At 39.4% G+C, this 27,506-nt stretch overlaps 3 protein-coding genes across 4 annotated transcripts; all 3 read right to left on the bottom strand.

Annotated features, from left to right (window-relative positions):
- On the bottom strand, positions 222-3,917 carry LOC8070764 (protein TIC 22, chloroplastic). Its single transcript, XM_002437996.2, has 8 exons — positions 3,362-3,917; positions 3,219-3,281; positions 2,789-2,863; positions 1,988-2,032; positions 940-999; positions 793-864; positions 679-714; positions 222-590 (listed from the first exon to the last, which is right to left on the bottom strand). Exons 1-8 carry the CDS (start codon positions 3,770-3,772, stop codon positions 501-503), a joined length of 852 nt encoding a protein of 283 aa, XP_002438041.1. The 5' UTR covers positions 3,773-3,917; the 3' UTR covers positions 222-500.
- Positions 6,081-6,881, bottom strand: LOC8070765. The gene has a single exon (XM_002437997.2). The coding sequence runs from the start codon at positions 6,706-6,708 to the stop codon at positions 6,412-6,414; it is 297 nt and encodes a 98-aa protein (XP_002438042.2). The 5' UTR covers positions 6,709-6,881; the 3' UTR covers positions 6,081-6,411.
- Positions 8,571-15,362, bottom strand: LOC8070766. Of its 2 annotated transcripts, XR_002448697.1 has the most exons (8): positions 14,941-15,362; positions 13,754-13,811; positions 13,130-13,210; positions 12,950-12,985; positions 11,617-11,856; positions 11,399-11,537; positions 10,258-10,819; positions 8,571-8,919 (listed from the first exon to the last, which is right to left on the bottom strand). XR_002448697.1 is itself a non-coding variant. In XM_002437998.2 (7 exons), the coding sequence occupies exons 1-7, from the start codon at positions 15,126-15,128 to the stop codon at positions 10,338-10,340; spliced, it is 1,224 nt and encodes a 407-aa protein (XP_002438043.1). In that variant the 5' UTR covers positions 15,129-15,362; the 3' UTR covers positions 10,023-10,337. The 2 variants fall into 2 exon arrangements, 1 of the variants encoding a protein (XP_002438043.1); XM_002437998.2 differs by lacking the exon at positions 8,571-8,919 and having other exon boundaries at positions 10,023-10,819.

The raw sequence follows: 27,506 nt of genomic DNA on the forward strand, positions 1-27,506 counted from the left end.
TAACATAGATCTACGGAGTAGTTACAGTTTAGGGCCTATGGATGTCATACTACGTCAGAAGAGAAAGGTCTAGAATGGATTTTCTAAAAACCAAAAAAAAACTATAGTTTTAGCAAAAGCATGGTTTTCTTTGTGACGTCCAAACACTACCAAAACCAAACTATTTCAGGGCCTTTAAGCATTCATGTCTTTTCCGATATTGTATATAATCCTGAGAATACTTTCATGAAACTATATTGCTGGGTGATTTACCAATGTCGCATCTTACTCTTCATCAAATCTTCTTGTGTAACCTGTGTTAGTTTTTGTGAATAGATGCAACAACAAAATTGTTTCACAACCATATTCTATCACTTGGTTAATTTTCCCTCACCAAGCTACAATGAAAATTGCTATCCAAAGAAAAAGCTCAGGCAGCAATTTGATATTTTGTTTGGCTGACCATCATAGCATTTATAGTGAATAGTCTGTTCAAACTGGGCTATCACCGTGGAACAAAATCACGCTGATACCTCATTGATATGTTGGTTGAGGTTCTTCCCAGGGGGTATAAAGATTAAATCATCCCACCCAGAATTTCTCTCATTTATCTGCAGAATCAAATAGCAGAATGGTAAGAACTGCTGAACTAGCACAACTGTACAGGCAATCCATTGTGCCATTTTATCTCCATCATACCTCCATTTTCTTCAGGACATCCTCCAAACTCCCAACCTGGAAGAAAAACACAGAAGAGTTAAAGTAGCTGTCATGAGAGATTTACGTGAGCTATAACCAAACATAACCACATACCATAATTTGCTTAGACAAGACTGACCCTCTTGAACCTTTGGAAGCCCTTGTAAGTTCTCTTTCTATGTCTTCCTGAACCGCGAGGTAAGTGTTAAAAAACTAAAGGTCTAAGGAACACTACAAGATATAAAATGCAGCCTGGCAAACCTTTTGAAAATATATTGGACAGTAGCGCTTCTTCTGCTTCTTCACAACCAGAAGATCTGACTGCACATGCAATTGGAACATTTTCATTGCAGCAATTAATGGTTCATAGTAGCAGTGAGGATCACAAACCCCCAAAACAGAAGTCTAGTGGCACAAATATCAGAATAGTATAAAACTAAAAGGAACTGCACAACAATCTCAGGTAAAGTGTGGAGTGGAGCATCTCCTGGAAAAAGATAGACATCATTCTGATGAAGCTGAAGCGACAATATATGAAACTATGAACATCTTGGCAGTTATTTTATCTACACTAATGCAACAATTGCAGTTTGGTTGATTGTGTTTTGTATGCATTTTCACTTTCTCTAGGTCGTTTTTTGCTGTGTGGTCACTCTTTCATGCCAGAAACCACATACAGTTTATCTTAATGAAGAAAAAGGGTTATGCTGTCCCTTTGCATAAAAGGTCCAGATGAGAATAAATATAATAAACTTGAAAAAGGACAAAAAACGAAAGGAATTTGATTGGAGACAGCACAGCATGACTGAACAGAATGGGCGTACAATTATTTTTCACAATAAATGGGGATGGGCAAGTAAATCATAGAAACAACAAAGCAGCTTCAATTTCTTTCACACCTTTTCTTCTAGAGCCTATCCATAATCCATTGGATTTAGCATTAGCTAAATGCACTAGCAATTATTAGAGCCAAGGCATCAATCAACAATTTGCTAGTGGTCTTTAATTTTCCCAAGAGAGGAATTACTGTTATTGCTTAATCAAGAAAATGTTTACTAATTGCTAGGATGTGTTTCGGGTTACAAAGGTATGGAGGTAGCGCCCCAAGGTTACACTTATTTGTGGTACAAATGAAGGGTTTCCTTGTGGGCATCCTAGCGAATTAATACATGCGAGTATTTGACTGAGTTTAGCATATATAACAAGAACTACTCACGGCATCAAATTGACACGATTCATAGGAAACTAAAATTGAATAGGTCAATATAAGTAAAATATCTTATTAGTGTGACCAAATCAGGGATATTACCTGAAAAACAGGAACACCATCAAAAGCAGTTAAGCCCGATTTCATCTGGAAAATAAAAAGGGTAATACATGTCACAATGATGAAGTACCTTTTTTCTTCGTACTTGAAGAATAATCAAGGGGGCTGTAATGATCCACATATCCGATATGCAAGACATAACTTGTTCTAAAGCCAAAAAGTATGTGTTACCTAAACTTAACTTAGATTTAGAAAAGATCCAACACCTAAGCACTATGGTAAGAACTAACACTTCACATATTCTATGTCCATATGTCTAGGATTCATGCATTGTATTGAAGACATACAATTAGCCACAAATGTTCAGACCTCTTACCAATTTATTGGGATTGCTCAAAGTAACAAAATCTTTTCAAACATATGTTTTCTGTCAAATGTTGGAACATGTTAAACCAATAGCTATGGTTATACATATTGCCAAGTCATACCGATTATGTAGAGTTTATGCATGTGCTATGGGAATATTGCTAGTACCCTAGTAATTACATGATTGGCCACATTGCCACAGTCAAACCACTGTAGGCCAATGAAGCCAAGGAAGTCAATATTACGGCATTTAATTACAAGATATGGAGAAGTGGACATACATGTTCCATCTCTATATTTGTAATAAAATAACAAGAAAGTAAAGTAATAATTAAAACAACAATTATTGTATTGCTGCTGCAAGAGCAATTGCAATCTTCTCACATCATAGGGAGAAGGGAGGGAGTAGATTATAAATAGGCCCAGGTATATATAAGCTAATAGAGCAATGAGTGAAAAATCTATTAAAGAGCAGACCTCCAGTGCATTCTTTATCTGAAGAGGGTCGGGTAAGAACCGAAATGCGATACCTTCAGCCTTCAACATATAGACCTGCATAAAAGAGCAAAGTTATGAGGTATATGTTTGCATAATGTCTATGCATGCACTAGAGTGACCAGAGCTGCAGTTGCGTCAACCAAGCTTAAAGCATCTTAAAAGCATGAACAAGATAAGCTAATAAGGAATTGACTACCTAAGTCAGGAGAGCGTCCACAATTCCTTGTTGATAAGCCAGATAGAACTACTCAAATTTAGTTAGGAGTCTTACCTCTCACCTTGCTACTAAGTTAAGGTGCCTACAATTACTGGAGCGGCTTTCAAACAAAACACAAAAACCTTACAAAACCCACAATTCAATGAAAAATTGGCCATCAAGTAACCACAAGACATACAGAATGAAACCAACCTGATCAAGTGTAATAGGCACCACTTTTGCCCCCTTCCCTAGCACCGGTTGCCGCGTCCTCACCTAAACCACACAAACCCCCGAACAATCAGTGAAAAATCCAAAACCAAAAGCCCAAGGCAAACAGTTGGCAAAAGAGCTACATGCGACAGGAGGGCGTCGGCGTCCTCGGAACGGAAGCAGAGGAGGCCGAGGGAGCGGAGGCCGGTGGCAGGGTCGGAGACGAGCACGAACTCGTTGCTGGAGTTGCAGACAGTGAAGACGGGAGTGCCGGTGAGAGCGCGCGCGACCTCATCGGGCGCAAGCGCGAGAGATAGGGAGGCGCCCTGGGGGCCCGGCGTGCGAGCGGCCGCGGCCGCGGCAGCGAGGGCGGGGCGCGGGGCGTTCAGGTGGGAAGCCAAGCGGGAGAGGTGGTGCTGGAGGAAGGACGCGGCGGCCGCGAGCGGGTTTGGAGGCGGCGGCGACGCAGCGTAGGGGGAGGGGGTCGGGTCGGACATGGGCGCAGCGGCGAGGGGGAGGGAGGAGCGCGTGGAGATGGAGTCGGGCGGCGCCATCGCGTGGGTTTGCGGTTGCGGCGGTGAGAGGCGCTTCGCTGGTGGCGTGGCGTGGCGTGCGAGGCGTCTTGTTGGTCGGCGGCGTCGACGAGAAGCGCCGGGCGCGGGGCTGATTCGGTTGAGCTTGAGCCCAGGCCCCTCTGGTGCGGCCCGCGGGAGTTGCGGGGTGCGGCCCGGTTAGATGGGTTGGGACTTTTGGAGGTTCCTGTTTGGTCCACCATCAAGGCATCAACCGGTACACCATGGCGGCATTTATCAACACTGCAAACTCACACACGATGAACAGGAAATCCAACACAGGAAGCAATACACAACAATGGAAACACTTCCATTCGGGGCATCAACAATGGAAACACCAATGAATCTGGCATACAGGAACAACAACAACAACTTGGTGGACAGATAACTCACAGTTGATCTCCTAGGGCTATTGTCAGGAGCAAGGTGCTACCCTAACGCATCACTAACATCTGATTTTCAATCACTCTAGCCTAGACCTAAAAACTAGACGTGCAAGTGTTGATCTCTTTATTATTAATACTCAGATTTAACCTGCACAAACCATCTATATCAAGGCAAAAATGGTAGGGGCTACATCTGGCCAAAACTACTGCAATTTTCCTTGCTGCAATTGTCATTGATCGGCTAAATCTACAACAAATACATGTCCTCTCACATAACCAATGGCTTGTGCAATTCCTTAATGACGTGGACCAAGAAAACCCACGAGATTGGAGGATTAAGCACTTTAAGTGTTCACTAACTACATAGGGCATGGAGACCAAAAGATCCTCAATGTACATAGATCCTCAAACCAAACGGCTGACAACTTAGCTAGACAATCACTATCACAATCCCAGCCAACTTGTCTTGCATTGGCTTGTACAAATCAAGCACATGTAACTTAGTGCCCATTACTGGATGCACTTATGTCTGTAGCCTTGAACTATGCAAGGCTGCTATCAGCTTCATGCTGCTGAAATAAAGATGTTCGCTGAAAAAATGGTTCTTCATCCTAACCTAGAATTTTCCTTTTTTATTTCAGAAAAGTGTACTTAATTTGTGGTTGTTCTACTCCATCGTCACCTTTAAAATCAGATATTCTACTTAAAAACTACTGAAAACCATCTAAGTAACCTCTTGATGTAGTTTTGAAGAAGGTTTAGTTGACATGCAGTAGAAAAGATCTATATAACCCCCTTAATATATCAAGAGTTGACAAAGTAACTCATCAACTATAGATTGGATATTGTAACCCTTAAAGTATCTAATAATGTCCAACGAACCCCTAATATTTTTTGTTGGGGCAACTCATCAACTATAAAATCTGATATTATAACCCCCTTAAAATATTTATAATCTTGAAATGAACTCTAGATGTTTTTGTTGGGCCATTTTTTACATCGTATCTCGTTACATTGGCTTAAGAAACCATGCTTGTATGCAGATCTATTTGCTCTCTCTCTCTCTCTCTCTCTCTCTCTCTAATACTTTTTCTAGGTTGTAGTACAACCCGATGAGCAACACACAAGCCACAAGCTCCTGTCCCTGCTCTACCTCCCTGACACTCTTTAACAACATTGAGCTTATGTACTGTGTCTATGCATGCCCTCATTGTCTGCCTCTTTCTCCTCCTCCCCCACCACCCCACCACATCACCCATCTCCCTCACTTTCTCATTCTATGACTACAAGGCTGAGAGTGTGCAATCGTTGGTACATACTCTTTACGTCACAAAATAATAAGCATATTTTGATCAAGAAAAAATCATATAAAATGTATTTTTACTATAACATGTCATCATTGGGTAATACCAACTCGGTGGTATTTTGAACACAAATCTGTGATGCATTTTTCATGCCTTATATTCTTATATACTATTTAAATAATTGTTGGCCAAATTTTTTAAAATATGATTATTCCTTATACGAAATATGCTTATCATTTTTGGGACAGGACGGATGGCGTACCTTGACTGCACACAGGTGTGAAGCTTCATTGAGACCCAAGGTTACCGTGTCCCCTTCTTTTTCTATTATCTTATAAACTTGTCACATATAGTTAAGAAAAACACTAGAATAGTTATGTTTATCTTAATCTTGGTCCCACGGTGCCTTTCTCCATGCTGCCGTGATTGTATCTATGTCAACACAAACCGTTCTATCTGATCTTTCTTTGAACTTGCGCACTACTAGCAGTGTTAATCTTTCACCACTTTTACTACGTATTTTTATCGGATCATCTATCACGCTGATCCTTCTTGATTAAAAGGAAAATCAATCCCCATATATAGCTCGAACTCGCAAGATAAACGAAGGCCGCAGCATGCCACATGCATTTATTGACCATTTCTCAACAAATTAAGTTCGTGGAGCTGAATTGGAAATACGAGTACGCAGACTCTTTTCAAACCATCCACAAATTACACAAGACATTTAAAAAGCCAAGTAAAGCACCCGTACATCGTTTAAACAACAACACACATCCACCACAGGATGAAAAAAAAAGGCATAATTAACAACACATCCAATCCATCCTGACAATAAATAAATACATCTCGACTCACATCGATCGATGGTACGATGCTTATTGGCCGATGCATGGATCAATCAGATCAGATCAGATCAGATCAGATCAGATCAGTAGTAGCCGAGCTGCTGGGTGATCTTGACGTGGAGTTGCCTCTGCGCGAAGGCGAAGAGGCGGGCCACCTCGTCGTCCCCCTGCACGCCGCCGTCGCGGTTGGCGTCGGCGGCGCGCACGCCGTCCCGCGCCTTCCACCACGCGAACCACACGTTGAGGCTCCGCAGCGCGTGCTGCAGCTCCTCCCTGCTGATCCGCCCGTCGCGGTCCGCGTCGAACTGCGCCAGCCACGCCCTGAACTCCTCCACCGTCAGCTCCCCCTGCGGCAGCGCGCGGTACCGCATGAACGCCATCCCCTCGCCGGCGCGCGACCGCTGCTCTGCTTGGCTTGCTTGCCTTGCCTCTGTGCGCTTGCTGCTTCCGCTTGGTGAGAGTGCTTGCTAGCTTGCGAGTGAGCTAGAGCTCTGAGTCTACTGTTGTGCTGCTGATCGAGTTGCAGTTGCAAGTAGCGACGCACACGGCTACATCCTATATATATACCGGTCCAAGAGGAGAGGGCCACACGGCGCTGAGGACCGTTTTTACGATACGACTCGGTTTACTGCACGTTTTGCACGCGAAGATCAGAGTTTGGCTGGCCGTGTTGAACATGGGGTAGATTAATTGTCAGATGAAATGGAAATAAAGTAGTGGCTAGATTGCTTTTAGATGCTGCTAGATTATTGCCAGTTGCCACTGAGCTAGTTTTCAAGGGGGAATAATCGGTGGTGCAGCTTAAAAGCCGCATTAGGCAGTCTGCATTCTTTAGATTAGGATATATGCGGATGCGGTACTGTTACATTAGCACATAAGTATATATAATCTAGACTAGAAATGGAAGGAGCAAAGAGGTCGAATGATCAAATCTCGAGGATCCACTGAGTATACTTGATAAAAATTGTGGCAAGTAGCAGTAGCCAAGTACACTGCTTTGAGGATGATTGGTTCATATGCAGCTTCGCAAAGCAGGGTAGCAGAGCAGGAGTATCTTTTGTTAAGTAACTCCAACGATTTGGTTAAAATTATTAATGAAAATCTATTGTTTAGTCATTTTGTAAAACAGAAAACTTCTCAAAAAAGAAAAGTTTTATAACAGTTTTGCTATTGTACAAAGTTAGATAGCGAGTGATGGCTATATATGGCTAGTAAAAATCAAAGGATAAACAACTTATTATTTTACAAAGTTATTAGATAACACACACATTTGTTGAAGTCTATTTTTTTTATGGTGCAAAATTTAAAATAACCTTCACAACAAGAATAGCAAGCTGTTTGAGTTGTCTAGCACAGTTTTTTGTTTGGGCAAAATCATAGGTCGCCATGAGCTGATGGCGCGTTCGGCTCTAGGGAATCGTCAGTTGTGCTGGGCCTTAATTCTCTCGGCAACCGAAACATGTACCTTGTTCTTTAGATTTTTCCCAATAGTGAAACATAGACGTGTCGAACTAAGAAACCGACCAAACGGCACCTATCGAGCGAGACTGAGAATGCGATCCAATTTTTATCAAAATTTACTTACTTTTTGTCCTCGTATATAGCATAATACGTGTTCGGACGACCGGACAAGACAAACAAAGTACTAACATGGGCAGTATTATGAGTGACACTATTTACACTTGTCATGAGAAGATGTTATTATTTTATACATCTGTTTTTTGGATATAATACATTTTATAAAAGCTGTAGGTCACTCACGGATGGGTTAGCTAATTGAGATATCTTTCTTTTTTCTTCCATTCCAATAGTGCAATCTTCGGTGCCTGTTTGGCAATCAGAATTCCCCTGAGCAATAACAATATGAAGCATGCTTATCATCATCAAGACTTTGCTCTCCGGTCGATGTCAGTCTGCTTTTGCTTTACGTCCTTCTACAAAATATTCACTGGTGTGTACGTGCTGGTAGCACAAAATTTTACAATGCTTGGAGGCAAAAGGCTGAGTTATTTAAGAAAAGTTCCGTGATTGATCATATACGAAAGCCTTGAAACTCCAGGATTCTTTGTTCCAAAGACGCAGCGAAATCGTTGATTAATGAGAATCAGATTCTTTTGGTAGGCTTTCACAGGCACTCGTGGACCAGAGCAATCTGATCCGCAAGTAGTCAGTTGTTTATCTCGTAGAGCTCATCAGCAGGTTCTCTAGCTAGCTGGGTAGTAGAGCTCATCAACAGGTTCTCTAGCTGTGGCACAAATGTTAAACACATGCAGTAAAATGTACCAGAGTAGAAGTACGTTGTTTTTTTACCCCATCTATTGCCGCACAAATATGAACGTTTCATGAGTTTTCTCTGTGACTAATAGAGTACAAAAACTTCGTCTGAAAACGCCTTAGAGTTCAGAAAGAGCATAGGGTGCTGCCAACGTTGGCCAGAACACACAGGTTCGTATTCGATCTGTCTTGGAACATGGAGGAAATTTAGAAAGTTATTACTCTCTTTTTTCGTTTTTCTTCGAAGGAACATCCAACAAGAAGCTCCAGTCAGGAAGTCCAAAAGTTGAGATCCAGCTTGCCCGTCCCAGCAGGGCCTGTTTCAAGACGAATGCTTCTGAAGAATTCTCATTTTCTAAAGTAGATATGATTCTCGATATCATGCATCTTATGGCTTCATAAGATTGATTAATAATACAGAACCGTCTTATCAAAAAGATATTATGGAGGAAAAAAGCGAGCACAGACTACAGACATGAATTGGTTGCGGTGTCTGCGATCTGTAACTCTGCAAATCATTTTAGGACTTTTCTTGTGGTTCCTCCAGCTAGACCTAAGCATGACAGTTGCATATGCTAATTCGGATTCTAAAAATTTTGCTGTCACTATTTCGTAGCATTGTAACATAACTGCTCCCTCAGTCCTCAAATTTCATTCCAAGGGACCAGGGCATCTGAATACTTAGGGGATGTTTGGTTGCTAGCCACAATCTACCACAACTAACTTTAGGCAAGTGTGGCAAGCCACAAAAAGTGTGGCTAACAAATTGGTTGCCACACTTTGCCATGCCTAAAGGAATCTTGCCACACTTTTTAACTCTATGACATGTTGAGCCCAAAAGAATCATGCCTAAGCTTAGTTGTGAACCAAACACTTGCCAACTTGGTCAAACTTGCCTAAGGTAAAATGTGGCAAATTGTGGCTAGCAACCAAACAGCCCCTTAATGTGTACTGTGAAGGAATACTTCATTGTGGCTATTCTTTTTGGAAGGAATAGAAAAAACAAGAACCCTAGCATCTATTTAGAATATTTTGATTTCAGAGTTCCAAGACAGGAAACGTGATCAATGGCCCATCTATATCGATTGAGTCAGCATTTAGTCCCATAGCAAATCCAATAATTCTGGAAAATAGAATTCGAATGAGCTTCACAAGCTATTCAAACACTCATGATTTGAACAGTTAAAAAGGCGAAGGCAAAAATATGAACGTCCACCCTGTTCGCTTGGCTGACATCTTTGTATTTGTTTCAGTAAGTTAGAACTATGAGGTGAAACAGAAATACAGTCAGTGACAGCACTAAACACAAAATGATACTTTAAAAGAAACAAAAGATACCAAGCAAAAAGAAAAGAAAAGAAAAAAAGAAAAAAAAAAGATCAACATTAAAATACTAACAGCAGCTATGATCAGTAAAAAGGAAGAGAAGTTTTTCTGATAATTAGATTTGACGAACATGAAATATAGAGGAAACTACAAGAGCATAATAATGCATTCCCTTTGGCTATTCAATGTTAGCGTGCACCTTACAACCCGCCTAGAAACTATATCCACGATCCTCCTTCTAGTACACACTCATATAATATACAAAGCATATGTACATTCTCTCGCCAAGCGGTGCAAAAGGAAAACAGAAACAATTACAGGGAACTTACATAGGTAAAATCTTGCTCAGAGTTGCCATTAGACACCTTGCCTCCATTATATATACAAAAATCTCAACTCCTGCAGAAAACTATAGTCTTGAGCGTCGGAAGTACCTGATGGGATTGAATGGACCAAGTTGCCGGGCAGAAGCAAATGTTGGCCGTCCATTCGGAGACACTGTTGGCTTAATGTCCCATCCTTCAACATTTTTCGGAACACAAACATCATACAGGATTTGTCCAAGGACTCCTTTAGGCTCCATGCAGGGTGGATGGGATATGTGGCGCCTCTGATCCTCAATCAGAGAACCGGGTTCCCGAGATTCATCATGATCCTTTGAACTTGGCAAGAAGAAGTGATCACTAGGACTGTTAGCAACCCTTCTTAAGCTCTCATTTGAATTGGCTGCAGCATTGTGTAGACTGCACACTGAGTGCGCTATCTTGTACTCCTGGTCACCAGCCATATTTGAGTCATATAGTTGGCTTCGGTGGCAGAAGGTAACAAGAGCCTTCTTCAACATATCATCTACAGCTGTCCTGTATTCAGTTTCATGTGAATTGTAATGGCCTGCAAGTAATCAGAAAAGTGATTTGATTATCTGTAAAATGTGACATGTTGTCTGGCAGCAGAGAAGAAAAAATTGAGGTTTCAAGTTGACCCACATATCTGCAGCAGCTAGACTGTGTATATTATAATGTTGCCCCCTACTATTCTAGTGTGACCATCCTAATGCCTAAATAAAGCTATAACGCTGGCATGGAAATTTCCTCCCACTTGTCATTTCCTCAACATTTATGAGTAAACTCCCATACCAAATATTGTGCGCCCCTGAGAAATTGACAACAGAGGAATTGTTCAGTCTACTCTACCATTCTCAGACTGATAACAGCCCCAATCCAGGTATCAGAACATGTGGTTCAAGTCAGTTTTATAAAAATATTGAGTATGAATAAATAAATTACATCCAAGTGTTAACTGCTCATGGATGTGGTACATATGGTCTCAAATAGTTGTACAACTGTACTTAGAATTCAATACATGAGATTAATGCCACATCTTGGAAAGAAGCTGCATTGGTTTCATTCATATTCAATTCAAGTTACAAATGAGCTATCAATAGTGGTGAAGACAAGATAAGAACCTTACCGACATGTTGGGATTCACTCCATTTCATAAGTTTAACCTCCGTGCCTAGTTCAATCAAACGCCTTGCAAAACCACAGATAATATGGCATGGAGCAAGATTATCATCTTCTGAGCAAAATATAAGAACAGGACCCAATCCCTGCAAGAACAATAAATGAAAAATATCATGAGTATCAAAGATGGTATATGACAAATATCACAGATAAAACAGAACTTACTGCTGCTGAGTATAGTGTGTGCCAGTACTCTGCACGCTGAGCTTCAATCCTGCTTGGGAAGAGAGTATCCATGCCAGAAGCTAGAGCCTTTGCTATCCATGAACGTAATATAGCTGACTGAGATGAATTTCCAACAGCAGGCTTTTGGAGAAACTGGGTGCCCACATCACTGACAAAATCTACAGGGCTAGAGTCATAAATTTGCCCACAGATACAGTTTCTCACTAACCGATAGTCCTTCTGCACAGTGAAAATTTTATGTCAAGAAACTCAACGTCTTAACCAAGAAATTAAGAGCAGTAGCCCAAATAGCTAATCTCCACCCAATGGTGAACCGCATATATTGATAATAAACAGATCTATGTTAGCTGAACAAACTAATCAAACATACACAGTAAATATTTTATCTCAAGATAAATCCAAGAAGATGACTGACAAATATAATCATGATGGACTTCACAAAATCCATCATTACTGCTGATACAAATCATGAACACAAAACTACATACTAGTTGAAGGTACAACCCAGAAAGTACAAAGTTAACATTTAAAGAGGGGGTTATCACTGATGAAGGACAAAGAAAACATTCAACATATTCAAGCAAATCATAGCTCGTCACTCTAAACAACTGGAAGTAACTATAGCCTAGCAGTACCTAATCCATATGACCATTGATACACTGTTACTTTCAGTGGCGGATCCAGAAACGATGCAAGAGGAAGGGCTAAATAGTAAGAGAAGGCTAGAAATCCTACAGCAGATTAGTGCGGGTAGGGCTGAACACCTAGACTATGAACTATTTTGGGCTAGAGATGAAGAGGTGTTCTTAGCAATTTTGGGCCACGCCCCGGGCTGCAGCCCCCCTAGCCCGGGGTGCAGATCCGCCCCTGGTTACTTTGTTAGCTATAAGTCATCTCAAGATAAATCCAAGATGATGACTAACAAATATAATGATGAAGATGGACTTCACAAAATCAATCATTGCTGCTGATACAAATCATAACACAAAATTGCATACTAGAAGAAGGTACAACCCAGAAAGTACAAAGTTAACATTTAAGGAAGGGGTTATCACTGATGAAGGACAAAGAAAACATTCAACATATTCAAGCAAAGCATAGCTTATCACACTAAACAACTGGAAGAAACTATAGCCTAGCAGTACCTAATCCATATGACCATTTATAGACTGTTACTTTGTTAGCTATAAGTCTCAATGTGTCCCGAAAACCGTTTAATTAAGATTTGTTCATAGGTTCCAATCTCCTTGCCTACTTGTATTGATAGCAATGCATGTTGAAATCAATGAATGAGAAGAAAGGCATCACATACCATGGTTGCATCTCCTTCACATATTCCATCTAGTAACTGGAAAATCCAAGAAATTCAGTCATTTCAACTGGGACAAGTGATCTATTTTTCATTAGAAAAAGACAGATGATTCTATTTACAAATGGCAGTTACGATTAAATCATAAAAGAAATTTTTGTGATAAACTGATAATGCATGCACCTGAATAACCTTGTACATGCATCCCTTTGAGCCACCAGAAAAGGAAGCAAGAACAGTTGGCACAGGTTTTACTCTCAGTTCCTGAAAACCAGCATTCCATGTTATCCCGGAGGGGGGTGGGGGGCAATTATTTGAAGTAGTACAAAAAAAAAGTTAAGTAGAACGATGGATTCCTATTTGCCAACACCTTAAACAGTCCTCCAGTAGATCATAATTCAGAGGTATCATAGAAAAACATGCTAGTTCAGTTCTCAATCAGTAGTAAGGTCACATAGAGCCAGAGGTGACAGAATTAAAAGATAGTACAAAAGCAACGCAACGTAATAATAAAATAATTATATAAATTATAATGTGCTTGCATTCTAAGGATCTCATCACCTACAAATTTTCCGTGTAAGCCACAGGTTGAGTACAAATGGTAACAAAGAGTTAAAAGAGACATTGCCTAGTGCATTACACAATAGTGTGGATCAGGAAAAAAGGCCTAATAAAGTACTGTTACTGGCTAAAAAAACAAGAAGCATGCAATTTTAAATTCTCCAACCTTTAACAGAATCTCTGTCCACTTAATGTACTGTGTGATATTTGTAGGCACAATAATAAGGGAGAGACAAAAATACTTACCTTAACCAGCTCATTAATAACACCAGTTGCCAGTGATGTTGCTTTCTCAGAGAGATATCTGGAAGAAGATAGGAATTAGTACAGTGCCATAATCAGATTTATAAAGGGGCCCAATCATGCACGCAACCCCACTGAAACACTACACTTTAGCACGCCTATATCATATTTGAAGTAAGGTTCAACAAGTGTCATTTCTAAATACGAAAAGAACCCTATTCAACGTATTATTGCTTAAAGCCTAAAGGTCTATGGGAAAAGTTTCCCGCTCCACCTGTGAATTAAATGTTGCCAATAAAACCCTTCTAACTTCAGCACAATATGATGATAATCAGCATGCTAGTATTATTCAATCAGAATTGTTCTACTGTGTTCAAATTGGCCACGAAAATAATTATAAAGCTTCCAGCATCCAGCTGCACATTATTCAAGCAACAAAAATGTTTGGATAGACCCAGCTACATATTGAACCCATACATATATGGTTTTAGCCTCTATTACTGTGTCAACACATAAAAGGAAAAGAAGTGAAAAAAGGATAAGGAACATGTTGGATCAATGCTAGGGACTTATGCTGAAGATCGACAGGAATGATAACATTACAGGACATTCTCTATGGATGCAATTTGTTTTACTTTGTAAAGTAGTGTTTGAAAATTATGCCAACCTTGAAGTGCAATGATCTATTCCTAATTACAACGATCAAAACATCTTTGCCATGGCAGAAAGTACTGTTGGCTGATTTGTTGTGAGAGAAAAACACTGCTGAATGGCTGGCAGCGAACATAAGGTAATCAGTAACTTAACTAAGACGTCCATGCCTAATAGCCAAACAGGAAAGCTTGCTAAAATGGCATCAATACAAAGTATACAGTAAAAATTGCACAACTACAACAACCCTAAGACTAGGACATTAACACCCAGAGGGAGTTGCGAAACTCAACACAACTCAGCTAAGTACCATGCCCAACCAATCTGATCGCCGCAAAATATCACAAGTAGCCAAACCTAAATCCTTCCTGCGTCACGATCTCAGGAGCCACATACTAGCAAGCAATCTCTGAAATTAAACCTGAGTATAGCTATAGCCGCACAGGCAGGTCAGGATAGAAGTATAAGCTACAGTACAGTAGAGCTAAAATCGAGCGCCTCCCCCAAGTGCAAACGAGTAACGGCGCGGTGGCACTCACAGCGCGACGAGGTCGGGATGGCAGACGAGGCAGCGCCACCCGAGCGAGGAGTACAGCTCGACGAACGGCCGCAGCTGCGCCTCGTCGCTCCACACCCACGCGAACAGAACCGCGACGCCCCTCGCCTGCCCCGCCGACGGCGCCGATTCCGGCGCCCAGTAGAACCGCCCGCCGCAGCCGGGCCACATGGCCTCCGCCTCCTCCTCCGCCGCCGCTGCCGCCCCTGCTCTGCTGCTGCTACCGTCGAGGAGGCCGAGGAGGAGGGGAATCGGAGCAAGGGTTTGCGCTGTTTCACTTGTTTGTTTCTGGTGGAGATGGAGATTGAGATGGAGGTGAGGAGGGGTGGAGGAGGTGACGGGGACGGGGTGGGTCGCTTCGGCGTTTGGTTCGTTGCCCGTTTTTATTTTCCTTTTTCGAGAGATTTCTTCGAACGCCGTTTGTTTTTTTGGTTTTTTTTTCCTGAGGTTTGTACAGGAGTTTGCTTGTGCGCCGTGTCCCGTGTGCGGGGAAATTTTGTTCTTCTTCTGAATTTAAGTGGCCGATGGTCAACTCTAACTTGCGGCCTTGCGGGGCTGGATAAACATGAGTAACGGTGGTACAGTCACGCTCATGCAGAGATGATCCAGCCAGACTTCACGTTTGAATGCTACCCCTACCTTGGCCTTGTTCAAAATTTTTAGATTCTAAATCACATTAAATCTTACAGTACAGGTATAGAATATTAAATATAGACAAAAATAAAAATTAATTACATTTATCTATAATTCGTGAGACGAATTTTTTAAGTCTAGTTAGTCCGTGATTAAGTGCTACAATATTCGAAATTCTGCGAACTGAACAAAATCCTTGTAGTAGTACTTTGACTTCACCTTTCGAGTAAACATGTACTCGTATATGTATGGATTTCTTAGAGTGATACAAATATAGGTGAGTACCGTACATTCCACCATGGCGTGTTTATAAATTTGTATAATATATAAAGAATTTTTTTTTTGTTCAACCTAGAAACATTTGATTACCACATCGTGATATTGATATTTCCTAAGTTGTGTCGTTTCGGTGCAATATTGTAACAAAAGTTTTCTATGTTACGACATGTGGCATAATACTATGAAAGTTACTATGAATGACTTGATTGCTATTTTATTCTAATGTTTATACCAAGAAAAATCTAAAGAGATAGTACGTGGTAATTACAATGAAATCGAAGTCCTCTTAGAAACTGAAAACGTTATAAATAGATCTATACTCAAGCCATGTCACCTCTTCAACTTGACGTACTCAGTCCTTTTCAAATCGTGTCTTGACAACCGGAGGTACACACACTCTAATTAGGGACCAGTTTTAATTCTTGTGCTCATTTAGGTGTATTATAACCCTAACATGCCTTTTAATAGCTAGCAGGTATTGTATTTTATTTCACCTGAACGAGAGATAATAAGATAACTCGCTAACCAGTACACGACGCACACCCACAAAAAAAAAACATTACTCTTTGACATTTTGCTTCCTTTAATTTGCGACACGCCGCCGTTTCTTTTCTTTCATTCATTATTCGCTCAAAACCACCACGTCAGCTGCCGATTTCCTATTCGTAGTACTGATGTGGACGTCCTAATTGATTTTGGACGGAGTCCTCCCAGCTGATCTGATGCTTTGTTCAAGCAATGGTCCCCTACGTGCAGAATTTTAGACCAAATCCAAGTTTCCAGCTATTTCTTCGTGAGTTAACAAAGCTAGCAATGCGTCAGCTTTAGAAAACTTCACACGCATTTGCGAATGCCATTATTTGGTACTTATTCATGCTTGCTTCTGAATTCACGTTATTCCTTTAATGTAACAGCAAAGCAATATCACGTGTCCTAATATACACTAAGAGCACTCCCAATGCAGAAACCATTGTGGTTTCTATAGACATTAATTGCAGTGTCACCTAAGCATTTTGCTGATGTGGCAATGTAGTTATTGAAAAGAGAGAGTAAAAATCATAGAAACTGGGTCTAAGTTAGAAACTATGTCTACACAGAATCCAAGACATGAAGTGATATGATTGGCTAAAAATGGAGAGAGAATGAATGTGATTGGATATAAAAATATTCTATAGAAACTATCCATTGGGACCATAGTTTCTATATATAGTGTCTATAGAAATTAATAGGTATAGAAACTATATGTAGTTTCTAGCATTGGGAGTGCCCTAATAATAATTAGAGCAAATGGCCAATGGAGCATGAATATTCTTTACTTTCTCTATTATGAATAATAAGTCACTTTGACTTTTTTTGGTATATCCATTTTGTTATGTATCTAAACATATGTTATATATAGATACATAGCAAATTGGATGTTCCAAAAAAAATTAAATGACTTATAACTTGGAACGGAGGGAGTATTAAGTCAATTCTCATGTATCTCCCTTTCTCTCGTAGTATATTGCTGCCGTTGTTTTATAGTTTTATCTATTGGTGTTTTAGTAGTAAACGGGACACATATTTTTATACTAGTTCAAATAAGAGGTGTCATGTGTCATGATTTTTCATATTCGGGTTAATTGTGACTTTGTGGTGTGAGTAGAAGGGTTGCAACTATTGTCTATTATAGGTATTGGCGTATTGCTATGGATACTTGATTAAGGGCCTCTCTAGCTCTCCTTGTAAACTGTGAGATAAAGTTAAAGATATAGTCTTATCCAGATTAGTTTACAAGTTGGTTATAGTCGGTTACAAGAGATTGAATCGTCTTCGTGTATATATCTTGGTTGTGTCGTGTCCGCTAAGTCAATGAGGTAACCCGAGTCAGATTTGCTCTTGGTCAATCGACTTGGTCTCACGCTCTCAGAGTCATGTATGACATTTGACATCTGAAGATATCCAGAGCCCATGTTTTGGTCGATAGTAGCCCTTGAGTTCTTTCTTGGTTGAGCTTGCAGCAATCTAGATGTTGTCTCTACAACTTGAACCTTGTATCATTCTAAAAAGACCAACTTTAAGTAGTCCTCTGATTCAACGCTCTATTTATCTTGGCTTCAATATTTTCATTTTATTTTGATTTCTTATATCCATAGAACCTTAGAAAACCTTTAAATACATCTTATCTTAACACAAATATTAGTTCTAAACTTGTGTTGTCAACTAAATCGCCAAAACTAAATATAATCATGCATATGGTTTCTGATCCTTACAAGCATGCTGCCATGGGACAACGAAGGACATCGTGGGATGATGAGTTATGTTGTAACTTGTAGGAGAGTGAGAAACATCATGGGGACACGAAGTTACACCATGGAAGAGCAAGGGACGACGAGTCATGCCACGGGAGAGCAAGTGTTGCAACGGGATGTAGCAGGCCCCAACAAGCTATTGCATGATGCCACCGTGGGATAGCAAGGGATGCTAAGTTACACTGACGGAGAACAAAGGATGCCACCAGGATGGTGAGGCACACCATAGGATGTTGAGTGCCGCAGCGGGCGCAGCGGGATGCGATAGAATGCCAAATCACATAGTGGGTCAGTACGAGACACCATGAGTGTCATCGGAGCCATTACGGATCGCTATGCTTGCGTGCCATCGTGGGATACCGAATCTCATTGTAGGTCAACGATAGACATGATGTGATGCCAAGTGTCATCATGTAACATCGAGGGACGTCGTGTGATCACGAGAGAGGTTGATTGAGCAAAGTCACTGACATGAATGTGCTTGTGATGCCCCCTACTTGGTGCACTAACTAGCAGCCAATCAGAGGAGTAGCACCACAGACACATGTTTATACTTATTTAGACAAAGTGTGTCTTACATCCAATGTGCGTGTAATAATGTTTTTATTGCTTGCGCATTGTATATGCTCGAGTTAGTTGTGAGGTGGGGATCGTAACTATTTTCTATTGTGTATTTTCTCTGGATGTTGAACATGGGGTGACGTATCCCTGCTTGTATAGTTCGAGGGGATAAGGTTATAGTCCTAACTTAATCGTTTTACAAGTTGGTTTTCTAATTAGTTATAGCAGATCAAGTTGAATTCCACGTATAGCTTGACTATGCCATCTCCGTCAAAGTGAGTGAGGTACCTCGGGTCGAACTCACTCCTGGCCAACCGACCTGGCCTGCCCCTCGTGGAGAGCCGTTTATGGCCTCGGTGAGGGTTCTCGAGACCCATACAATCGACAATATCGTTAATGGCTAACCAAAAAATAGTTTAAGCAAAATTACAAATGTTGTTTCGTGGTTCAAGATAACCAATGACAATGAGGCTTGCATCCCAAGCCGTTCAACCAAGTTCTAGATTGCTTAGGCCTTGTTTAGTTCCCAAATTTTTTGATTTGTGGTACTGTAGCACATTCGTTTTTATTTAATAATTATTGTCTAATTATAGACTAAATAGACTCAAAAGATTCATCTCGCAATTTACAATTAGTTTATGTTTTCGTCTATATTTTAATATTTAATGCTCTATACATATACCACAAGATTCAATATGACAAGAAATCTTGAAAAGTTTTTAATTTTTGAAGTGAACTGAACAAAGCCTTACATCAAAGCTACAAGTCCTAGATTGCTTACATCAGCTTGAAACGGAATGCCTTGTGTGAATCGGCATGCCCTACTCCAAAGTCACTTGGAGCAATTACTGACGAGTAACGATCAGCAGGTGCTCGAGAGGAGGATCGCGCCAACTTGGAATCCTTTTCACATATGTGTCGGTTTGCGAATTAACGACATGGGCATAGGAAATGTCTGACAGCACATCTCAAATTTGGCACGCTCTCTAAGACTTATCTTTGCAATTTGCCACGTTCCTTTGGCTCTTTTTTCCGCATTGCACCCCACATTGCTAAGGATGGCAGCAGGTTGATTTCGGGTTGGATATCTACGGGTTTCGGTTCTCGCGGGTTCGGGTTTAGAAATAATTTTTTACGCACAGTTTTTCAGAGTCGGGCCCTGGAACTTAACGGGTTTGATTTCGGGTTTGGTTTTCCACCGGTGGATATCCAAAATAAATCATTAGAATTAATTTCATATTTTATAATATACTAATAATAACTTGTTTAATTAGATTATTAAATTTATTCTAAGCTAACTCATGAAAATATTTATTTGTTATTGCCTATTTTTAATACATGTAAATATATGTGTATATCATGTATATGTTTATAGAAAGTTCTTATTGCTATTACTATATTGCCATAGAAAGTTTTTATTGATATTGCCATAGAAAGCGGTTTCGGGTATCTACGGATTTGATTTTGGGGATGAGTTATCACCTGAATCGGTATTCAGTGCGGTTTCGGATTTTGATTTCGAGTTTCGGGGTCGAGTGTACGCAGACTTCACCAATCCGAATCCGTCCCGTTGCCATCCTTACATGTTGCTTTCTGAACTGTGAGGCAAACAAGTTCATGTACCTTTCCGTGTATTGAAAACTAGATACAACAAGCCTACAGCTAATGTTTTTTCAGGTTTAATTTACCTATTTTTTGTATATGTAAATTGATTGCAGATTCTAAAAATTAATTCAGGCACTACAGGCGTACGTACGCTCGTCATTGGTGGCGGCAGGCTCTGTTCTGTGGGATAGCCGGGCCCCCAATTCGTAATTTGCTTCGCCATCACCTTGTTATTGTTTGGCCCGGCCCACAGAGCCGAACCGGTTGTCAAACCTGGGCCTCGTTTAGTTCTAAATAAAGGCCTTGTTTACTTTCAAAAAATTTTGCAAAATAGAAATAATAGCACTTTCGTTTGTATTTGACAAATATTGTCCAATTATTGACTAACTAGACTCAAAAGATTCGTCTCGTCAATTTCGACCAAACTGTGCAATCAGTTTTAATTTTCATCTATATTTAATACTCCATGCATACGTCTAAAGATTCGATGTGACAGGGAATCTGAAAAAATTTTGCAAAATTTTTGGGAACTAAACAAGACCAAAGTTGGCAATTTTTTCAGATTCTTCGTCATATCGAATTTTGCGACACATGCATGAAGCATTATATATAAATAAAAAAATAACTAATTTACACAATTTGCCTATAATTTATGAGATGAATCTTTTGAGTCTAGTTAGTTCATGATTAAATAATATTTGTCAAATCTAAACGAAAGTACAACGAATCTAGTGCAAACTCATCTCTCGTGCAAACTGTGCAAACTCTAATCTGGACCGCAGGATGTTGATCCAAGGGGGCGCATGAGAGAGGTGGAAGGACGGATTTGTAAAAGTGTGATTAAGAGCGGGCGGTTAAGTGCAAAATTATCCAATCTCTCCGCACCCCTTGGATCAACATCCTGTGGTCCAGATTAGAGTTTGCACAGTTTGCACGAGAGATGAGTTTGCATTAGATCCATTGCCGTACTATAGTGTCTATTTTGTAAAAAATGAAAGTAAACAAGGACCTGATGGGAAAATTGCAGTTGCAGAGTCTTGCAGATTAGAACGGCTTTATTTCTGTGCCCCTCTCTTGTGCATCTAAAAACCATCGGCCTCGTTCGGTTCTAAATTTTTTTTTAAATAAACATTGTAGTAATTTTGTTTATATTTGATAAATATTATTCAATTATAGACTAATTAGATTTAATAAATTCGTTTCGTAAATTATAGATAAACTATGTAATTAATTATTTTTTATCTATATTTAATATTATATATATATATAAATCGTAAAATTTAATATAACAGAAAATGTAAAAAAATTTGCAAAACTTTTTTTAAACTACAAGGCCCAAGGCCTAGGGAGAAGCACGACCACGAGGGCTCACGGGCGGTGGGCCAGGCGACACTTTTCTTTCGTATTTTGCCGCGGCGCGCTGCAGCCTTCGAACCGAGAAGAGAACGGGAGGCTTGGTTTAGTTCCTAAATTTTTTAAATTTGTCTATTGTAATATTTTTATTTATATTTAATTATTATTATTTAATTATAAACTAATTAGATTTATAAACTTTATCTAGTAAATTACAAATATAAATTATATAATTAATTATTTTTAATCTATATTTAATATTATATATATATATTTAAAAAATTGATGTGACGAAAAATTTAAAAATTAAACCCCGCCTGAATGCCTGATCCCACGATGTAGCGAGACCATCACGTGCGTGTAGATGCTTCTCGAATCACGAACGGGCAGGGGCCAACGTGGACGTGTCAACGTTAGTGACCCCATCTATGAGGCACGAAATGTCATAGCGATAATGTTGCGCTTCGGATGCAATCCTATCCTAATTAAGGAGTTAGCCATTGTGTCTTGTTCATTTGACTGATAAGTTATAATAGAAAGTAGTGCTGACTGATTTATTATAAAAAAAATAAATAACTAGCAGATTTGGCTGATAAACTCAAGCGAACAAGGCGTAAATAAAAAGGAAATATGACAGATTAAAAAAAGGTAATATGACGCTGCAAATATTAAAAAAAGAGAGGAAAAAAGTTATTTTTAAAGGCCAACCACGGTAAGGATTTCATGTCTAAAAAATTCTAAGACTCCGCTATGTTAGAAAGAATATGGACAAGTTTCGTCTTTATGAAATAAGTCAAAGCACTAAGACCTTCCTCCATGGAGTGTTATGATTTAGTTTTTAACACATTCATATTTTAGCAATAGTGCAGAAGAGTTTTATAGGAATGAAACTATCTTTACCCTATGAAACTCTCATCATCTTTTTCTTTATTTATACAATGCCACATCAGTATATTTAATGTCCATAAAACTTTAATAAAATTCTATTAAAACTGGTCTAAGCTCGAGTGGTCTGACCTTTGGCGATCATTGGACTTTTGTGATGCCCATATAAACTGTAATTGTGATGATTAGACCGATCCTTTGGGGTGCTTAGGCGAGTCTTAACGGGGTTTCATTAGAGTTTTATGGATATTAAATATGTTGATGTGGCACTGTACTAATAAAGAGAGAGATGATAAGAGTTTCATAGAAGTACAGAGAGTTTGATAGAATGAAACTCTTCTCCACTATTTCCAAATATATAGATGTGATGGAAACTGAACCATAAAACCTACACTGAGGATGACCTTAAGCATCAATGATTGCCTTCCACTAACCACCGGACTCATATGATGGCTTAATCGTCTGAGTCTGTTAACACCTTTATTAAACTCAAAACATGTACACAATAACCACAATTTAAGTTGAATCAACTAATATTTTATTACATTAATATTTATTATGTGCCTTAGAATTTATTTATTTAATATTAGATAATTTCAATTAGGCCAGTCTTAGGCCTTGTTTAGTTTCAATTTTTTTTGCAAAATAGACACCGTAGCACTTTCGTTTGTATTTGACAAATTTTGTCCAATTATAGACTAACTAGACTCAAAAGATTCGTCTCGCAATTTATAGATAATTTGTGCAATTAGTTATTTCTTTTATCTATATTTAATGTTTCATGCCGCAAGATTCGATGTGACGGGGAATCTGAAAAATTTTGCAAAATTTTTTGGAACTAAACAAGGCCTAATAGTAAGTTTCATGGCATTGTTTTCAAAATTGAAGTGTTATATGAAATGAAATAAAACTTAGATGAAACATCCACTTTCAATGGAGAGTTTCATTCTATTTCTATGGTTTCAAAAGCATTTAATTTTAAGTTTTACAGAGTTGGTAACTATGTTAAGAAAGTTTCATTTCTTCTATCTCTTCTCAAATACACTATTATATTATCAAAAATGCCTATTTGACATCCTATCTAATACAATAAAACTCACTTGAAGCTTCCATTAAAACTGATCTTGAATCTAAAAAAATAGTTCATTCATCATTACCGGCAGAACACCAAGCAATAAATTACGCGTCTTGCATATTGTACAAGGCACAATTATCTTGTACTTCCTCAATTCCAAATAATAAATCATTTTAATTTTTATATAGATTTTGTAAAAGTAAAAAATGACTTTTATTTTGGAGAACGAGAGAGTATCCAAGAGTTCTTTTAGTTTACTGCAGCAACCAATCGCTTTAATTTCGCACGGTGTAAATCTAAATCGCAGGCTAAAGCCAAACGGCCCTCCAAGATTTTAGAAAATCTAACCATAAAACCCTCCACACCCACCGCAACCCACACGTATACATGGCCATACAACCTATGGCCCGATGACCCGACCCATAGCCCAGTGATTTGGCCCGGCCCGAGTACGACACGATACGGTGGCCACCGGGCCCGGGCTGACCCAGCCTGAGGGACCAGGCCATGCCTGGGCCGCCACCCAGGCACGTGGCACGGCACGGGCACGGCCCATCCAACGGTTGGCCTAGTGAAAATGAACTGTTGGTGTAGCTATGACTTTGTATATATGTGTTGTTAATTATTATATTGGTGAAAATGATGAACAATTGGTGAAAATATTGATGAAAATGAGTTGTTTTCGGTTTGATGGGCCGCGGGCTGGCACGACACGACATGTTTGACGAGCCGACATAGCACGGAAACCAGCCCGCGGGCCGTGCCTTGGGCCAAATGCCACACACGAAGCCCGTAGAGGCACGACCCGTTAGACACGACGGCCCATAACGGCGTGACAATCTGCGGCACAACATTGGGCCGACCCGACACGGCCCGTTGGACATATATATCCATATGCTGCTCTCGCTCCCCCCGAGGTAATCGACGAAGGCCACCACCACCTCGACACCACTTTGCCTCGAGAAGGTTCCACAAGGCCTATTCGGCTAGGGTTTGGTACTTTGATCTTGGGGACTTTGCGGGCGATCGCTATGGAGGGCGGCGACGGAGGTGAAAAATCCGAGGTGCTTCATGGACGTCACCATCGGGGGCGAGATAGAGGGGAGGATCGTTTTAGAGCTCTATCAATATGCCGCTGTAATGGAATAAAAGGATTGAGTATCGGTGCTATTTAGCTTTTCTAAGGCCTTGTTTAGTTCACCCAAAAACCAAAAAATTTTTAAGGTTTTCCGTCACATCGAATATTGCGGCATATGCATATATAGAGCATTAAATATAGACTAAAATAAAAACTAATTGCACAATTTGTATGTAAATCGTGAAATGAATGTTTTGAACCTAGTTAGTCTATGATTGGATAATATTTGTCAAATAAAAAAATGAAAATGCTACAGTACCCAAAACAAAAAAATAGATAAGTTGGGTCATCTTTTTTTTTTAGACAAGTTGGGTCATCTAACCCTACACCATGATTATCGAACTCTTTTTCAGTTATGTTTGCATTACCTTTTATGGGTCATCTAAGTCATTGTACAGAAGTTCAAAAGGGATTTATGTGTCTCTACACGTGTGTATGCATGTAGACAAATCACGAGTAAACAAGATATATGATGGGAATGCACTGAGGACCAAATTCCTAGTAGAGATGTTAAAGTACAAGACAACAAAGCTAAAGACAACATTCCTAAAGATATACAAGAATTTCTTAGGCATGTGAGGATTTAGGTGGCTTCAAAAGATATAATAACTGTGATGTGATTTGCAGTGTTGCTCTTTGAGCATAATTGCTATGGACTAAACAATATGATAACTCATCGTGAATCTCTTATGGCATGAATCTTAATCTATCTCACTATTTACTTTATTTTTAAGAAACATAGCCTTTTTGTTGTTTACCGTAACGAATGCCACTATTATGTATCAAGTTTTCCAAAAATATCTAGAAATTTATCATAGTAGCAGTGCTACCATTTGTTTGTTTCTCCAATCCACAGTCTCTGACAATATCTCAGATATTTGGTTCACCCCTGAAAACGACATGTTGATTTGGTCGCATTGAGTTCACTTTTCTACACAGGCGGCACAACACGGACCTTGCATCGAACATCGTGTTCTACATGAACTTTACAAGCACAAAAGACCGTGCAACGCTTGCACACCTGCAAGTTTTTATTGCCAACAACTCCGATCTCCCGAACCGAGCAAAAGATCTCCCTCCCAAGTCACACTTGCAGTGATCGGGACTTCTGACCTGGTAGTGATTTTCAAAAACTTAACAAAAGTTAAAGACAACGGTGATAAAGAAGAGTACCAGATGAGATAAAACACTCACGGCTCCGCAGTTCCTATTAGACTGTTATGGGGGCATTGTTTAGTTTCCTCCAAAACCCACATTTTTTTTAAGATTCTTCATCACATCGAATCTTGTGGCACATATATAGAGCACTAAATTTAGACGAAAACAAAAACTAATTATATAGTTTGCCTATATGAGACGAATCTTTTAAGCTTAGACAATAATTATCAAATACAAACGAAAGTACTAAAGTACCCAAAAATTTTCATCCACCCAACTAAAGGGTTTGTTTCCATGTTATCTCTCTCTTTCTTTCCTAAATGTTTTGTGTACCGCCGCTTGAGCTTATAAAAGCTTGACACCAATACTTTCCCAAAGAATTTTGCAAAACTTTTTAGATTCTTCGTCACATCAAATCCTAGGCATATGCACGGAGCATTAAATATAGATAAAAGAAATAACTAATTACATAATTTACCTGTAATTTGGAAGACGAATCTTTTGAGCCTAGTTAATCTATGATTGAACAATATTTGTTAAATATAAACGAAAGTGCTAAAATGTTCATTTTGCAAAAAAAAAAGAACTAAACAAGACCGAAGAAAAAAAATATCAGGGCTATCTTAGCTCATTGAGAATAACACAATGTCGCCTGCAACATATAATTTGTGTATCGACTTATTATTTATGATGTTTATGTTAACTTATGATCATGTCACATATAATTTATGATATGATATTAATTAACCTTTGTCATTGATCCTATCATATCCATCATATTCATCACATGCTCATTCTAGTTATACCAATTAGAATTACAGACATCCCATGCCTGTTTGGAAAAACCTATCTTCCTAATCATTGGTCCTACCAAATGGATAAGTCGGGTCATCTAACCCTATACCATGTATCGAACTCTTTTTCACTTATGATTGCGTTGCTTAGGTCTTGTTTAGTTTCCTGTCCAAAAATTTTTCACCAATCTTATTGAATATTTAGACATATGCATGGAGCATTAAGTGTAGAAAAAAGCCTAATTACGTAATTTGGTTGTAAATCGAGATACAACTCTTTTAAGTCTAATTAGTCTATGATTAATTATAATTGCTATAGTAACTCATATATGTTAATGATGGATTAATTAGGCTTAACAAATTCATATCTCACTGTTTTTAGATGAGTTATGTAATTTGTCTTTTTATTAGTATCAAAAACTTCTTCTAATATTCTTTTGACATATTCGATGTCATTTTTTTTTTCGAATTAAACAAGGCTAGCTCACTAGTAGACAATAGAGGTCACATCTTCTTTATGAAAGCTGTCAATGATTGGGCCTAATCAGGAGTCCGGTCTGAGGCTCTGGGTCCACGCGTCCACTAGCTAGTCTTGGCTTGTCTAGTACTCCTACTCCCTTGCACTTTTGTCTGGATTATTGTCAGCCAAACATGCATCTCCTACGTTATCCTCGGGTAGCACAAAATACATATCTATCAAGTTGTCCAAAAAATATTAGTAGAAATTTATCAATAGTAGTAGTGCTATACCATTTGTTTGTTTCTCCAATCCGTAGC

This window comes from Sorghum bicolor, chromosome 10 (genome assembly GCF_000003195.3).
Source record: "Sorghum bicolor cultivar BTx623 chromosome 10, Sorghum_bicolor_NCBIv3, whole genome shotgun sequence".
NCBI lineage: Eukaryota > Viridiplantae > Streptophyta > Magnoliopsida > Poales > Poaceae > Sorghum > Sorghum bicolor.

Bases quoted from the DNA above. Each gene is read 5' to 3' on its own strand.
- LOC8070766 (XM_002437998.2), bottom strand. From the start codon at position 15,128: ATGTGGCCCGGCTGCGGCGGGCGGTTCTACTGGGCGCCGGAATCGGCG. The intron at 13,211-13,753 runs GTAAGTATTTTT...GCTGGTTTTCAG, and splicing joins TTATTAATGAGCTGGTTAAG to GAACTGAGAGTAAAACCTGT. The intron at 12,986-13,129 runs GTGCATGCATTA...TGGATTTTCCAG, and splicing joins GCATGTACAAGGTTATTCAG to TTACTAGATGGAATATGTGA.
- LOC8070765 (XM_002437997.2), bottom strand. From the start codon at position 6,708: ATGGCGTTCATGCGGTACCGCGCGCTGCCGCAGGGGGAGCTGACGGTG.
- LOC8070764 (XM_002437996.2), bottom strand. From the start codon at position 3,772: ATGGCGCCGCCCGACTCCATCTCCACGCGCTCCTCCCTCCCCCTCGCC. The intron at 3,282-3,361 runs GTAGCTCTTTTG...TGTGTGGTTTAG, and splicing joins CCGACGCCCTCCTGTCGCAT to GTGAGGACGCGGCAACCGGT. The intron at 2,033-2,788 runs GTCTGCTCTTTA...TTTATTTTCCAG, and splicing joins AGATAAAGAATGCACTGGAG to ATGAAATCGGGCTTAACTGC.